The sequence below is a fragment of the Protopterus annectens genome, chromosome 3.part0 (assembly GCF_019279795.1).
Source record: "Protopterus annectens isolate FY-2018-M chromosome 3.part0, PAN1.0, whole genome shotgun sequence".
In the NCBI taxonomy this organism is placed as follows: domain Eukaryota; kingdom Metazoa; phylum Chordata; order Ceratodontiformes; family Protopteridae; genus Protopterus; species Protopterus annectens.
Genome location: NC_056731.1, coordinates 1519849928 through 1519867306, shown reverse-complemented (window position 1 = coordinate 1519867306; position 17379 = coordinate 1519849928). Strand labels below are relative to the sequence as shown.

Here is a 17379-nt window from a genome sequence, read left to right as displayed (position 1 = left end):
CCATATACTCTGCTCTGAATGTTATCCAGCTACTGGCAGCTTGCTGCACCTATATGCAGTAAGAGCTTTATTTACAAATACGATTTGGGTCCATTAGTTATATCTGGAAAATTTCCAACTGAAGTAAATGTTTATAAAATGCATCTTTTCACCCCACTGCACTAAGCACAGCTTTGTGACAGTTGAAGACAGAACCAATGAAAAGTAGCTAAATATCTAACCAATAGTAAGTACCTTCCCCAGAACTGCAGCAGTTACCCCATTTCCACTAGAATAACTACTACAAGCTCCAGATGACTCTAGCACATGGTTAAAGTTTAGCTGTTTGCTCTAATTTTGAAAGATGACAAAAATGCAGAAAATAAATGGAGCATCACTGATCATTTCAAATGGTTTCTGTGCAGTTAAGTGAATTAGAGTGCAAACTGTAAAACTATGTCAATTAATTGCTGTGACTTAAATTCAGAAAAAACACAAAATGCAAACAAAAATGACCAAAACTACTAAACCCTGATATTAAATAGGCAACTTTAAGTGCAGTTGAACAAATGTACTTGCCTGTTTACTGGATACAAAATGGGAGTCTTTTTTATTTTGAGAGCAGTTTTCAGGAGTCTTAAAGTCAGCAAGCTGACCATTGCTCACGTCCACCTCCCTTCATCTCCACCAGCACTTGTGCCACCTAAGTGACACAGATGGCCTGACATATAATCAAGGCTTAACTTGTGCCTTTTTTTAACCAGTTTTCCCCTCCTTGCAGATAACCATCAGCTAACTCTAATGTCTCTCCTCATTTGCTGGGTCTATTGAACCTTGCATGTGCCACTTTCATACCCATGTTTGGGGCCAGCAAAGAGATTAAGGCATCTACTGCATATTATACTACTGTCGGGCAGTAATTTTTGTTGGTTTCCCTGTCCTTTGTATATGTATGTGATAGCCTGTGTGAGATGTGCTGTAAGCATCTGTGCTGCCTAATCCGGGTTTGATGTCAGCAGGATTCCCCCCATCTCGAGGCAGCACATAGTGCAGTTATCTCCATGGTGTCTGACAGAGAGATCAACCCAACAGTGTGCCAGTGCATGAGGCTGTCCCACTCACTCCAAGGATGGGCACACCCATCCTCTGCGCTATCCAACTCCTGGACCAAGTATAAAACTTGTCACGTGGACCAAAGTTGTGCTTCACCTTGCTATGCTTCCAGTACATATTCCTTGATGCAAACAAGATTACTTTATAATAGCAGACAACTGGTCTGGAGTGTCAGCTGGTCAGTGAAGCTGATCCTAATATTTTACATGCTAGTTATGAATTCCAACTTTTGTGGCTTTTTTTTTTTTTTTTTCTTGGGTGGGAACAGTGGAACAGAATCCTGCAATGTGGCATATTCCACAGAGTGCTCAGTATTCAAAGTGATTTAGTATTGACCATTTGTAGCAGCTAAATCACTTTCCTCCTGCATTCACATCTGACATACACTCCTGAGGGGAAAGAAACACTGCTGTACATTTGCAAACCCAATATGGTAGAACAATCTGGTAAGATCTTAGAGGGGCAGTTTATACACTGAGAACAGACCCATCCTTGAGACATGAGGCAAGTCGCACAACAGATTTAAGACCCATCATTCTTTGGGTATGGCCTGAGAGAAAGAAGGCCAACTTTTCTAGCACAAGAGAGAGAAAGGAGGCCAACTTTTCTAGCACAGGGGAGAGGAGACTGCAGAAAGACAGGAGATACTAAATCAAAATACTGTGGCCAATGGTGTCAGATGCTGCAGAGAAGTCAGTGTCTGTACTGAAAATGTTTTTCACTTCATAAGTAATCTGCTATCTTCATTAAGGTACTCTCAGTGCTGTGGTGAGTAGAAATGGTGTACATGTCAGCTCCTCAAAACACTCAGTTTGCATTTTCTCAATTTTTTTCAATATTAATGTAAAACATTTTAATTTAAAATTTAAAAATGAACATTTTTTTGGGGAGGGGGCAAGTCCCCCAGTACCCTTATAACCCTGTAGGAGAGAGTGACCAATGCCAACTTGTCTACTGGGGGGGTGGAGTACGGACTGGTGATCTGGTGGCTGGTTGTGTCAGTACATACTATTGGAGACTTGGAGGTGATAAAGCCATAACCAGAGATATGGACTTTGCTTACCAAGTTGGTGGTAGTAGTAGACCTCATTAGCATCAGATCTGAGAACAGTCACACACATGGGAGGATGTATTGGCCCCTAACATGCAGATGCTCCTCTTGGCCATCAAGATGTGGGGTTAGCATTAAACAGGAAAATAAACTATGGATGCTTGAATTGATTACCTTAGTGACTGGCTGTATGAATGGGCCATTTGATGAATGGCAGGCAGCAGGGCAATAAAAATGTTGCAAAAAAGAAAAAAAAAGTTTCTTGAGACCTAAGGAATGCGATGCAGCTAACAAAAAAGGTCATAAACGTACTTTGCCAAGACAAATGGTTAGACCATCAGAACTTAAAAGGCCCTGAAGGTTAAGTGCAGCTACTTTGGCCCCAAGAAGGGGGTAAGCTTGAGAAGGAATGCGAATATTCATCAGAAGATTATTCTTCAGAAAACAGCGCACTGTTGTGTGACCATTGAGTTGGTATATGTAAGTTGAGGGAGTGGGTCTTTCCCATGAGGGGGGGGGGGGTGCAGGGAGCAAGCCCCCTACAAAAAAAACTTGAAAATATGTTCACTGAAACTGTTTTTCAGAAACTGCATTTGCCTATCGAAGATCAGTCATCAAAGCTAGAAGAGATAAAGTTCTGGGCCAGTATTCAAAAACAAAAAGTAATAAACATGAACGTCAGATAATAAGAATTGTGGCAAATTCATAATAGAAACTAAGTATTAGATTTATAAAATCACCATGTGCTTAAGAGTACCATATACATAAAGGTCTAATGTTTTGTAGTGTGATAATGAATCAATGGAAGGATCTGCAGTAGTTTCAGGGTCTGTGTTGACTTCCAGTCTCTGAGTAGTTTGCATGTTGTCTGTTTTTCTGGTTACTCTGGTTTCCCCCTACGTGCCAAGAAAAAGCATGCTGGTTGATGGGCTGCATTTAAGTTCATGTATATATTTACTCATGCCCTTTTTTCCTTGGGGCATAATAGAAAAGGGTCCGAAGGATCAGTTCACTTTGACAGTTAAATAAAATAAATGAAATGCCAATCACCTTGCTTTATTAATGGATGCAACAGGAAGTGATGTGTGTTAAAAGAACAAGCCCAAGAAGTCATTGTTCAGAGCACTTGGAGTCAAATAGAAAACGTTAATGTTACATCAGCTGTAGAAGATTACCACTATAAAGTGTGACCACAAAAGAAAACAAATATCAAAGTCCATCAAAGATCAGCAAAATCATGGAGTAAGCAGGTTTTTCTCACAAACTAAAATCTAGCATTGATGGCAAAACACTGCTAGAGGTAGACTGGTCATTGCAAAGAACAAGAATAATGTTTGTACATGAACATTACTGAAGGTATCAGCCAAGGAGCTACTAAGGAAGTTTCCCAAGGTTCAGAATGCTGAAGCACCACAGCTAGCACATAGGGAGTCCATCAAATTTCTGAATTCTTTTTTAATAATAGAAGGAAGCTGATAAGAGTCTTGCAACTACAAAAGTCTGGTTGCCAAATGATTACAGTACATCTAAAAACATTTTTAAGTGAGCTACACCTTCTCCTACCTACTCCATAATGTCTACTGCAGAGTAAGGAGAGTATTCTGATGTCCTATAATCTTTGTATATGTTCTCCATTTTCACACTTCTGTCTCCTCGCTATTCTGAGAATTGCCTTTGTAATCTTCAGAACTGAAGAGGAACCCAACTTTTGAAGGTATAAATGCAATGACCTGTGAACTGACCAGAAAGATGGAGAGAACATGTTAACTACCCTGAATGGAATAGAATAAGATAAACACAAATTTTACAAATGGCTTTTATACGTGATGCCTGTCTGTGTAGCCATATTCAACCATCTTTTGTTTCTTCTGCTTAACAGTACATATACATGGTATGGCACTGTTAAAAAAAAATGCAGAAAACTGGAAATGGGATAGCTTTGGAGGCTTGTATTTTAACTTATGGCACTATTAACATTTTGTTTACATTGCTAATGGTATGTGGGATACAACAGCCATCAACAGGGGAGAAGTTAATGTGTGTTCATATGATTGAAAAACATTTAGTAAAGAAGCAGAGAGACAGGATGCATCTTTTTCTGTTTAATTTATATTGAGAGAGAAACTGAGAATAATAAACATGAAGGGTAATTTTAAGAGGAAAACCATTAAGGGCAGCTTGTAGCAGTGCCTGGGTAAGTAGGGGAATAACAGATGCAAGTATGAAGGTGTAGGTGAGAAAATCATTGAGTGACGTATGGATATAAGCATGTGAAAATTGACAGTGAAGCAAACAGTAAATGTAATTAGTAGAAGATAATTATGGAGTGATTTCATTCAGGCCATGGGTGGGAAATGCTGTCCTTCTCTATCGGATAAGCCATTATGGGCAGAACAAATCGGATGAGCAAAAGACTTTGTTTTGGGAAGTTGCATGCAGGTTTCACACACAGGTGACTTACTAGTTAAGTAGTAAATAAAATACAAGGTAAAGGCAGAGAGGACTTGCTTAACAGAATAATGAGAAGGTTAAGAATAGCATTAATTGTTTAACTTGCAAAAGAATTGGAGTTTTGGCACCTGATGGAATCTACCGGTAGATGTAGACAGTCTGAATCTACTTACAAAAGAACATTCATTTGAGTTACAGAAATATGGAAAGCTATGCAAGAAGGGAAATTTTAGATATCACTTGGTATATTTGGCCAGAAAAGTATGGCGGTGTGCTATATTAAAAAAAAAATGTCTGTCCTTCTACAGTAGGTGAACTATAGATTCTTGTTGCAAATAGAACGTATGAAAAAAGTAATAAGGCTGTTTGGGGATAGTGTTGTATTGTATTATAGTTTCAGAAAAAGTTGACAATGAAAGGATATTTTGAAATGTTAGGAATTGTATTGTAAATGCTTTGTAATTATTTTGTTTCAAAATGCAGGTCTCCAACTGCTGTGTGATGTATGTTCCAATTTAATATGCAATGAACAGCCATATAATTACATCCACTGCAACCGATTTGCTATGTTTATTCAGGTGTTATAGTCACATGATCTACACTTATGAGCACCAAATAAAATGCAAGGGTTTATTTGGCCTTAACCGCATACAATAAATGAGCACTGCTGCCTTATGGACAGCATCCACTAAACCCAAATAAGCTCTACACTGTACAGCTACAGGCCAGCAATGGCTTCTGGTTTCCCAGAGTTTTGACCACTACAGATTGAGTCTGGTTCAGTGTTCCAAACAGCCATTTTACACACACATGATATTTTCCCAGAGTGGTTAATGTCTGTCCAGTACCAACACGTTGTTCCACATATTTATGGTAGTAAAGCCACCAGACAATTCTGGCATGATTACTGTTTGCCCTTACTAAGTCGATTGCTAAATATTTGTGTGGCAGAGGTGTCTTGAGCAGTAAATCAAGAGGCTGAAACAAACTATTGAAAACTCTGGAAGATCAACAGTTGCTTTCTTTCCTTAAGAGTTCCAGGCAGCATTCTCTGTTTTTCTTCAGTAGTAGTGAGGTTTCCTGTTTCCACATTCGCATACTTATTGGGGGGGGGGGATCCAAATAAAGTGGTTCTTTTTTGATGTATTGTAACATTTCAAAGCAGATTACATTTTAAGGATTACAAATATGAGTACATTTGAGAAGCCATTTTACTGTTAGCTCTCCAACATTTTCATTGAAAACATTTGTGATTCTGCACAATTCACTTTACATCCTAGTAAACATTACAGCGTGTTCAGCAGCTTTTTTATGAAGAAAATTACCTTGGATTAACACAACTTTCTATATATTTTACTGAACCCCTGTTATAAAAGTCACTGACTGTTACATTTGTTTTCTGGAAAAAAATGTGATTTAAATTGGCATAGTAGTACTTGTGCACAGCAACCTACTGAAATGTTGACAACCCTAGCATATGGCACCTCATTTTAACACTGGCAAAGAACACCCTGCTGCTTTTACACTGTGCAGTGCTGGAGTAAGAAAGCAAACACTTGGGATGGGTAGATCCCGCAGCCTTCTGCTGTTATGGGTATTAAAGGCATGTTCTACATGCAATTTGCTTCCTGTGATATTGCCTGAGCAAGTCATTACATCTGTTCTGTTCTGTCCAAGTGAGTATCACACAGATCGAAAGTGATGAAGCAAACATTTCTTTCTTTCTTTCTTTGTTTTGAGAGGTTTTGAGACGATTCATAAAGTAATGCACATTTCGACTAGTTGCACAAATATTACATGTTTTTTTTGTACATCCGCTGCTATTCTGGTCTTTCTTATACATGTGTTGGAAACTTAAGATGGAAATCTGTGTAGTCCTCATTAGTCACTCATATGCTTCCTGTTAAAGCAAGTTGGTGTTTATTTTTTAAATGTTGAATGCATGAAGTCCTCTTCATATTTCTCCAATTATAATTGGTCAGCGTGAACTTAATATTTTTATTTAAGGTGCACCAAAAGATCCTGGAATACTTCCCCGATCACTTGCTCTAATGTTCAGCTACATAAAGGGTAAGCAATACCTGAAGATGGATTTCAAGCCACATCTGAGCAACGGAGTCATGAAGTTGGACGATGGTCAGATTTTTATGGAGGAGTCTCTCAAATCTTCCATTTTAAATTCATTGAAAGAGGTCAGTGAATGTGTTTTCCTGCATTTATAGGAAGAAATGTGGATGTGTATATACATTACAGATGTGCAGCTTAATATTTCTTATTCTGGTTCTGTTATTTTGATGCATCGCTTTTCTTTTTAACCTGTTCAAATAGGACATTAGAACTAAATTTTTATCACCATGTCTCCACTGTTGTAAGGAAGACCTTCAATGTTGCTCACTTCATAAGCAAGGGCATAGCTTCCAGAACAAAAGAGGCGATTGTCTAATGAGGTCTGAGTAAAGCAGGACAATGACATTGCTAGATCTAGACGCAATAACTTTATTTATAAACTGAGCAGTATAGAAGGACTTTCTTACAACAGTGGACACTGTTAAAGGTTAGGTCACTGTTCATAGATCACTGTGCACATACATTCCCAAATCCCAAGCAACTTGGTCAGCTCTTGGAGATGTATTGTTAATGTGGTATTTCTCCAGTGAAGATGATTTCCTAAAGGATACAATAATGCATTTTTTTTTTCACATTTAGTTTTCGTCCATGGTTTTGGCAGCAGTTACTTGTTTGGGAGAAACCTTCCTGGAGGATGGACAAATCCCTTTTTGGATTCATTAACTACACTTTAGGTTTGCAGATGCCTGAAAGCTATCAGCCAGAGCCCTTTGGTATTAGCTTTTACTTCAGTGAAGTAGATGCCAAGCAGGAGAAGGCCCAGCACTGAACCTTGTGGGGCTTAACTGGTGGCTGGTCTATCTGTGAGCCAGTTGGCAATCCAATAGGTGATGTAGTGGTTTATTCCCAATTTTATCTTTTTAACTATGTTTGAGTGATTGACATCAAAAGCTTTGGCCAGGTTGAAGTATACAGTGTGTGTACTGTTTACCTTCATCCATTGCTTTGGTTATCCCTTCAGAAAAGGTTCACCAGATTTAGATTAAGTAAGCATTATCTACCCTTGATGAGTCCAAGCTGAGATGGGTCCAGTGTTTTGGAGGCTACTATGTCCTTATTAATTAATTCCATGCCAAGTCTTTCTACGGTTTTGCATATGAGACTGTTTATAGAGTTATGGGTCTGTGGAAGGCCCTCCCTTATGCAAGGGCATGACTTAAGCTGTGTGCCATTTACTTGGCACATAAGCAGTATGGAGGTTGAGGTTGAACAATGTTGTGGGGGTGGCTGTACATTGCTTCGTGCTATTTAAGATGCATCCAGATATATTGTCAGGACCCATTGATCCAGTATTTTTAACTTTTTTGATGCGCTTTTATAACTTGGTCTTATGTGACTCCTAGAGGAGTTCCAGTTTCAGCTATATCTTGTTGGACAGACAGAGGGAAGAGAGGGGTAAAGTTTGAGCTGAATTTATCTTGTAGTATAGCCTCAGTATAGCATCATTCACAATCCACTCAATGTGTTGTGGTTTTGCCCAGCTATTTTAGACTTAAACTTTGCTTTGGTGGACTTTAGTTGCTTATTTTAGTGATGAGGGCTCTATGACTCTGGGAGTTACTCTTCTTACTTTGGTTCAAAATTCTCTTCCTTTTAATTGTAATACTTCTTTATAGAGGGAGTTTAGGTGTTTGCCCCATGCTTGTTCCTACAGGATATAACTGCATTGATGTAGCTGTTTACATGCTGGGGTAGTGTGGCAGTGTATGTTTTAATGCATTGAGTGGGGTTAAGTTGGTGTGGAGATTTGAAGCTTGCTAATGTATCGTTTAGTAATATATTATCATAGCATATTCATATTATGAAGTTGCCACTGTGAATTTACCTTCCAGAGTGTGATCTTGTAATTTAAAATGTGTGAAATCATATTTTTGAACAGAATCAAGGAATAGCACTGCTCTGCCTTCACACCCATTATCTCTAACCATACTTCCTCCAAAATTGCACCATTTCTGACCAAAAAAGTATTCAGATTCCTTTTTTTCTACAAGTTGGTGAGATGACAGAAGTAGTACATTTATAAATGGTGTGAGGGGAGAAGTACAGGGGAATGCAGTGCCCTGCAAACACTTTAGAAGTGATATCGATATTCATCAAATGTGTAGCAATGGTCTGTTTGGTGGCAGTAAGGCTATCCAAGGGTAATACTGGATGAGATAACTTTGATAAGATTATGTAGAATTGCAGGTTGGTTGTGGAGTATGAGCCTCAAAATTTGTCATTATGTTGCTTGTACATTTGTTACTTCCGTTACACCTTGAAAATAGACCTTATTGAAATACGTTCTTGTCACTGTCACGTTGTCAGAAGAAAAAGAACTCTGCAATTCACTCAGCACAAAGCAAGCCACATTAGCATTTAGTGAAAATGCTTCACTTCTACATCTGTACTGGTGGAAAACTTTTCTGAATGCTATACTTCAGGTTTGGCACATGGGCACATATCTTGGCCATCAGCCAGAGTCCCAGACTGAGGAATATGAATTATGAAACTTGAGCACCCCTTTCCCATATCCCCTAAATGTCAAATTGGATCTAGCAAAAAAAGTGGAATATATATATATGAAATATAAACATAAGGAGGTTTGATTTTATTTCAAAGCTGTAGTTGTGCTCGGAGCAAGGTATTTTTTTGTTTTTCACTTGTGGCACTCTTGTTTGGCTAGGAGCTCAAAGTGGCAATTTAGGAATGCTTTCTTTGTAAAGTGATTTGAGGGCTTTGGTTGGGAATGGGATAACTACAGTGGATGGATGAGAACTTTCTTTTGAAACTTTGCTAAACTACATTTGTCGTTGGAGTAGGATGTTTGTCTACACTATATGAATATGCAGTCCCACGAATGTTCTTGTGTGAATAGCTCTCAAAATGCAAATCTAGGTTCCTCTGCAATTGCCATTTACTTGATGCTTTTATTTTGGAGGATGTATGCAATTATAGTGGATGGCTATAAGTTGGCTATCCAGGAAATTTGGAACTAGGATAGGTTCTTTTTTTTTTTCGGTTTTGTTTTTTGACAGCATAAATGTTCTTTTTGGCCTTACTAAAGCATTATTGAAGCATCAGTCCCTCTCTGCATGCACACTGCAGCCCTCTATTTCTAATTCCTGTTCATCTGCATCAGTTTTAACAGTTTAAGGGCTTCTACCACTTGAAATGCCTTCTGCCTAACTTTGCCATAACATCATACGAGTGTTATGAAAGCCAGTATGACAATTTTGGGACTGGTGAAATCATGGTGACTGGTGTTACTGCTCCTGTATTGTGGGCACATCTAGAAGTCACCATGGGATACAGTATAGAACAATTCAAAGGATCACACATGTATTAAGTGCATGTGTCTAAAATGTTCCCTTTAGCTAAGGAGCAATATTTACCACCAGGGTGATGACTGATTCATGTCTAGAATTCAAATGGATGTTCTGATTTTGTTTTCATTTGATTGAAAAGTTGACTTTTAAAGGGATATGCTTCCCTACTAGCATTAGTTGTAGCCCTTTTAATTTTAATGATACTAGTTTTAAATAAACAAAATAGACTACATGTAGTAAACGTACAAGCAGTATACATTTAATCAGATGGTGGTCCTTCAAAGATGAGATTAGTGAAGACTTCATTGATGATAGTAACATGAAGGAATTGAACCTCAGCTGAGCACAGTGGGATGAATGGCTACACCCCTGTAGTCAGTCTGCTTCAATAAAATGTCACCAGCATAAAATGCACAGATGAGTGGAAAAGATGATTAACTTGTGGGGTACATAGATTACACATCCATTGGAGTGAGTGAGAGTTTATATGTGCTTTGCAGAGGATAAGGGTGCCCAGTATGTAGAGAATGGGAAGCGAGTTAGGGAATATGCACAAAAACCTGGTATGCCAGCTTTCTAATTCATGTGGAATATTGCTGTATAAAATGCATCTTTCTTCTGCAGATGGAGTAATGCAAAAATTGTTATTCACAGATTCACTGACCTGCTGTCCTACTGTTTTGGTCCAGACCCATCTGTGAGCTAGACTCTGGAGCCTTCTGAAATGGCTTTAATGCCTTTAACTAGTTGTTCCTGTAATACTGAGAATATTGTTTGACTTGATCAAATGTACTGGGCAAGCAAAGTTGTACAAGTTATGAAAGCTTCCCATGTAGTGTTACATTTTGTTGAAAAACTAATGGACTGGATAATTTAATCTAGCAGATAGTGAGATGAATTTGTTTGTGGTGGCATTGACTTTATGTATAGCATGAGCACAATCCCATTCTGTGTAAGAATGAGCATTAAATAATTTGGGGAAATCCATCAGATGTCCTCACAAGGTGTCCATGTAGTGTATGTTGATTGCAGTCATGCTGGATGTTGCCATTATCAAGACAGCTGCCAGAAATAAATGGATATCCAGAAACTATATATATATATAAGTCTGGGTAGAAGATGGAGAGGAAAGACTAAGACAGTGAAGAGCCTACCAGACTGAAAAATCAAATGATTTAGTATGAGACCACCTCAGGGATGAAGCCAACTATAAAACTAAGACTAGAGGTTAAAACAAAGGTTGACAAACCAGACAGTTGAATCACTGTCATGATCTAGAAGCAAGCCCTCACAAAAGAGTAGGGGACAGTGCGATTATCTGACAATAGCAGAAAAGGCAACTGAGTTGGCTGTACTCTGATGCATTTGTAGAAGACCAGCTTCCCATTTTCATCATAGGCCGTGTATAGAGCAGAACAGATTCTGTGAAGATATTTCTTCATTTTTAAGCAGCTGGAAGTATTCCCTCCATATTCCTTGAGGTGCTAGAACCCTTGTATGCAAGCTCATGATGGTCTGTTATTTATGCAAGCTCATGATGGTCTGTTACTGAACCATGTGTTAGTCACGATCAAATGATTTGTCAGACCAAAGTCTAGTATGGCCTCTCTTTTTATTTCTGTTGACCCACCCATTTGAACCCAAGCAGTCTTATCCTGTTTGGTCTGTCCCAGGTTTGAGCATTCATGTCCTGCTTTAGTTTAGTAGGTCTTGTTGCTGCCCAATTAATTATTTTCCTGCCTATCACAGCTCTGCTGTGGGCACACTGGCCTGTCTTTACACTAGAGTCAGATTGCTATTGCTAGAGTCCATCACTAAATTTGATAACATCCTTCATTGTTGTCAGAAGAGACTTGCCATAGTTCTAACACTACTTCTAGTCTGTTCTCTACTGAAAAGTAGACTCCAGATCCCAAATCAAGTGGTTTTGCTACACTGCCATTTCACCTGGATACAAAGGATGTCCAGTCTCCTCTTTATCTTCATGCCATCCATTTTCAAGCTACATTCTGTCAGTGATCCTATTATTTTTAGCAGTTTTATTAGTTTTATGTACAGCTTTACACAGAGCTAATTTAGGTAACCAATGCTGGGCAACTGGACACCAGCCACGTAGTAGCTTACTGACCCAGGACTGCTGGGTTTTATGGCAGATACACTGACCAACAGAGGCACACAAACTCCTCCCACCATTAGCATGTGTTCTTAGCATAGATAGCAGTAGACTAGGTCCTCAACCCACTTATTGCTTGCAAATATCCTTGCCCATTTTTGGCAACTATTATGACCATGTCAGCTAGAGCCAATTATTACACCATTAAGTGTCTAGCCTTGATATGGCCAGTGAGGCCAGTATAACTATTAAATAGGCTAAGATTCTGTTGGATTGTGGTTAGCAGTCTAAACAGTTTACTAACAGACATTTTATTTAATAAAGGGAGGCATTTGTCTGATATATTTATTGGCAAAAATATTTATGGATAGGATGGAAATTTTGGTGTAAGTGGGGTATGAGCAAAAAGTCGGATATTTGGAAGGTAGTTGGAAAGCGGGGTTAATAAACAAGGACGTCATGGAAATTGGAAGTTGTATGGCTATAGGTGAAAAGTATAGTGGGAAGAAGAATGATGGTGGAATTCTTGCTTGATAGCAAGGAGTCTGACCAGAATGGAACAGTGTGGGACCAGGACCTGCACATCCATAAAATGTGTAAATGGTTCTATACAGCAATGTGGGGGTACAAATGAAGGGGGTATTTGTGAAATTTGGGAAGCAACTACAGAGATGTTGGTTACATTTTACAAATTTGAGAAGTATGTGGCGATTGAGACCTTGAGTAGGAGATGATAGACCTGTGCAGAGTTACTGGAAACCAAATCTGCCTCTTTTTTTTTATATAATACAGCAGGAGGAAAGATGAACTAATAGAGGATTTTCAGATATCACACTGTTACTAGCGGAATGGGCTTAAAAAAAGCATGTGGCACAACACTGAAAGACATTCCTGAACCAAGGGAGACAGCAGAAGAGAATAATGCTCATCAGTCTAGTAGTAAAGTAGCAGAGAATAAAAGCCATGGAGCAAAATAAAGCCCAAATATGAAGTGTTAAGAATTTTTTTTCCAGATAACCATTGGAAAACTAGACAGAACAGCCCTTTGCTCTAGAAGATAGTATGGAGCATTGATGCAGGGACTTAGGATTTTAGTACACACGACTTAATGTTGCCTGCTGTAATTGTTTAATTGCTTGAATGTACAGAGCAATATTTAATCATTAATATGAAGTGGCTTTAAGCCTTTTTGAAAACTAACGTATATGTATTTCTTCTACTGATTTTGAACCTGCAAGATAAATATTTACAAGCAATTCTTTTAATTGAATTGTCAGACAAGACGTAGGCAAGCATACATTTATATAAAAGAAAACAAATTTTAACATATGCCCTGTTGCAAGCATTATATCTCGCATATTTTTTGTATATGCAGTCAGTTCAACATTACATAACTTGATAAATTCTTGACTTCACCACTCTTTCAAAACATTATTTTGCATGTATTGTTACGGCAATTTCCATTTTTTGTTATGTTATTTGGTCCTACCATTTTCTAAGGATTCCATTTTCAGTTCTTTTAGTGCTGATACAATCAATATTCAATACTTTAAATACAGTTGGTTTATACTTTTATTTCCATTTTCTAGTAATGGCTTTTTGACAGCCGCAAGTATTAAACTTAACACTGCCTTATGTCTAGGTAATTCAGATCCTGTATCCCAGCTCAAATATATTTCCTTAGTTACACCCATTTGCTCACCCAGTATTTCTGACAGTGTTGTGACTGAGTGGTGTGTATGGAATTGTTTAAAGTCTGCTAACTCATTACACTCCCAAAACATGTTTCCAGTTACTTCTTTCTGTCCCATCACATCTCTAATATTTGCCACCTACCTGAGAAAACTGGCATCTACTTGGGGTATAAAAATACCAATGCAAACGCAAGCAAAAATCCTAAATCTTAGACCTTTTTGCATAGTTGGGAGCTATACAAATGTCCTGCCATTGTTTCTTTGAATTGCATATCCAGTCTTTTCCCATTTCTTCTAATATCCTCTGATTCCTATTGTTATTGTATAGTATTTTAAATGACCTACTAAATTATCCCTTTTTAACAATAGCTTCTGTTCTAGATTCATTGCAAGATCTGCTTTGGTGGAGTTTTTCACTTAAGATTTCCCTATCCCTTTTTCTCTTTGCCTATACTCGGATACCAGTCCTTGATAAGGAAGGCAGTCTGTATTCTGTAGTCCAAACTTCTTCTTGACTTCTTCTTATTCTATTACTATTTGCTCCTCAATACCTTGGTTCCTTGCCAGTTTCTCCAGTAAATTCCAGCCCCCACTTGCCTATTTTCTGTATCTCTAATTGCAGACATTCCTATTGGCAAAATCTTTTCTCCATTCTTGTGTTGACTTAGTAAGTAATAATGATGTAGTTGAAAGAATTGTTAGATACTAACTGGGACTTTGGAGATTGTGGGTAAATGTTGGGGACTTATGAAACGGTTGTATCATTTGCCCCTTAAGAGGCAAAAAGAGCACATGGTGCTACAAACTGGTTGATTTTTAAACTTTTAGGTTGTTAGTCCTTAAAGAAAAAATGGTTTTAGTTGCAGAGGATATAAAATCCATTAAGTAAACGCTGACTGTTTAGAAAATTGGAAGACTATTTCCATTTTTATGTATTCATTTCAAATTAACCAAGTATTTTGTTAAATTGTATTTTTTTACTCATTATAGTAATACTTGTGTAAGTGGTCAATGTAACATTGACTTCATAACTGTGTTGAATAATACTTTGTGAAAAGGAGAGGAAGAACAACTCAGGCAGTTCTGTGTTCCATTGCAATCCGGGAAGATGTCCAGGAGCAGTTTTGATTAGAAAATGGGAAATTTAGATTTTGAAGTTAACCGTATAAAAGCTGGCAATTGCATAAGAGTAGGCAGAGTATGGTACTGGTGAGGGGTTTTGTTGAACAGAGTCACTAAGTAAAAGTTGTATGATTTTCGTGTCTTCATTTTAGTAGTGAGAAGTTGCTTTGTGATATTAAATGTTAAAGATTGTAGTTTTAAGTTTAGTGTATATGGATGACATTCGTGTGCTGGTTAATGTTTAGAGGGTATAAAAGGCATAATGCATTAACCCACTAGGCCACTCTGCTCTGAGTGTATGGATTTAGGAGAGAATAAAATGTTAACACGTCTAATAGAGGATATGCATGTTAGTATTAAAAGCATAGACAATGTAAGAAAATGTTTTCACAAAGCTATTAAAGCCATTGCATGTATTTGAAGTAGTGATACAGCTGTTATGAACTGAAAACATTATGGAGATATGGTTTTTGACCTCTTGGTTTTGAACTTTATGTATATTTGCAAGTTCAGAATTTATTATTAATAATGGAGATAGCCAAATATTCAATAGAGTTATGGAGATGGAGAGGTGCATTTTATAGGGAGTTTAGGACATTTTGATACATGCCCCCAGTTAAACCACAAATAGAACCACAGTCTGAGGAAATCTCAACTAAAATAGCAAAAAACCTGGAATGGCTTGTTCAGAGAAATCCACACCATATTAGCGTCCACTCTATTGGCCACTTTCATCAAAAAAGACTTAATCAGAATACAAATTCAACTAAGAAACACTCAATTTAAATACTGCACCCAGTAACAATCAATAGTTCAATTTAACAAAACCATTAAAACCTATCTAAAGTTTTTAACAAACTCTCCTACTCCTTAAACACTTTAGGTTTACAGCATCATTAAGCCAAGGGCTCCTATTGTATCTTAACTTAATCTGCCATGAGGTTTTTTTTTTTGCTCCAAATAAGATTTTAAATCTCCCCCTCTTAAATCCATGTGCCCCTGATCAATAACAGAAAAAAAAAAAACTTTTTAAAATTGGTACATCTCAAGGTGTGCTTGTACAAAGCACTTTTTTGTGTCCTTTTTCCTGATATAATATTGATGTTCCTTGACACGTTCTAATAATCATCTGGTGATCATCTCGATATAAAACATTGGGCATCCTGAACGCAACACCAATATATACAACACTGAGCTAGGCATCAACCCCTATATCACTAGGTGGGTTGCAAACTGGCTCACAGCTACTTTCACATTGTGGGTTCTGACTCCAAGTCAGACTGCTGACTAGTCACAAGTGGAGTCCCACAGGGTTCGGTCCTGGGTCTTCTCCTGTTTGGTATCTACTTCTCTGAAGTCCAGGCCAACATGAAGGGACTCTGGCTGACAGTTCACAGACGATTGCAAGTTGGGATCTATTAACTCCCCAACCGAAGTTGACATCCTACAGAATGGCCTCACTGAGACCAATGGCTGGTGTCCGATCCATGGCCTTAAGCTCAATGCCAAAAATTGTGTTGTCATCCCCTTTGGGAAAAACCCGGTTCCCATGAATTACCACATTGATGGTAGTCCACTGAACACAGAAGGCATTATAAGAGATCTGGGAACACAGGTTGATAGCAGCCTCTTTTTTGATCGCCATGTTGCCACTGTGGTAAAAGTCCTTCTATGTTGCACATCTCATTACTAAGGGTTTTGCAACCAGGAAGAATCATTACTAAGGGTTTTGCAACCAGGAAGAAAGAGGTCATTGTCTCCCTCTACTCTTCCCTCATTAGGCCAATCATAGAGTACAGTGCCCCATTTGGCATGTACCTCACTAGACATCTGCAACAACTGGAGAGGCCGCAAAAGTACCTCACAAAGAGAATCCTAGTCCTTAAACACTTGTCCTATATGGACAGACTCAAAACTCCAACTATTCTGTCTCATATCGCCTACTTAGAGGAGATCTCTGCTTGACTTACAAAGCACTCTTAGAAATGCTACATCTAAAGAAATCCCAATCCCTCTGCACCACACACTCCAGAGACCTCAACCTCATTACCGCAATCAACAGAGAATGCACTGGAGGGGCAGGCTCTTAACCCAGAGACTGCCTATTCTATGGAATAGACTTCCCATACATGTCAAGCAGAGCACCTTGCTAACACTCTTAAACAGAAATCTTGAGTGGATGGGAAATTAAAAATTATCACACCGGGGATAACCCCAGTGACTCTTACTCGACAGAGGCACTGGGAACTAAGGTCTGGTGGCATGCCAGGGTAATCCAATGGCTAGGCTTGTAAAGGCCCCAGAGCCATTAGCCTAGTACACACCTATGAACCACTAGTCTGACAGTTGAATGTCTCGGTTAATATAATGGTGTAGGCAGGATCACTCAGCATAATAAAAATCCCTCAAGAATGCAACTAC

At 38.4% G+C, this 17379-nt stretch overlaps 1 protein-coding gene across 1 annotated transcript in view; it reads left to right on the top strand.

Moving 5' to 3' along the window:
- Positions 1 to 17379, top strand: part of LOC122797103 (kinesin-like protein KIF20A) — a 220387-nt gene that overhangs the window by 197864 nt on the left and 5144 nt on the right. The window contains exon 6 of the mRNA XM_044065901.1: positions 6602 to 6786. Within this exon, the coding sequence (XP_043921836.1) occupies positions 6602 to 6786 (185 nt within the window). The remainder of the gene's footprint in view (positions 1 to 6601; positions 6787 to 17379) is intronic.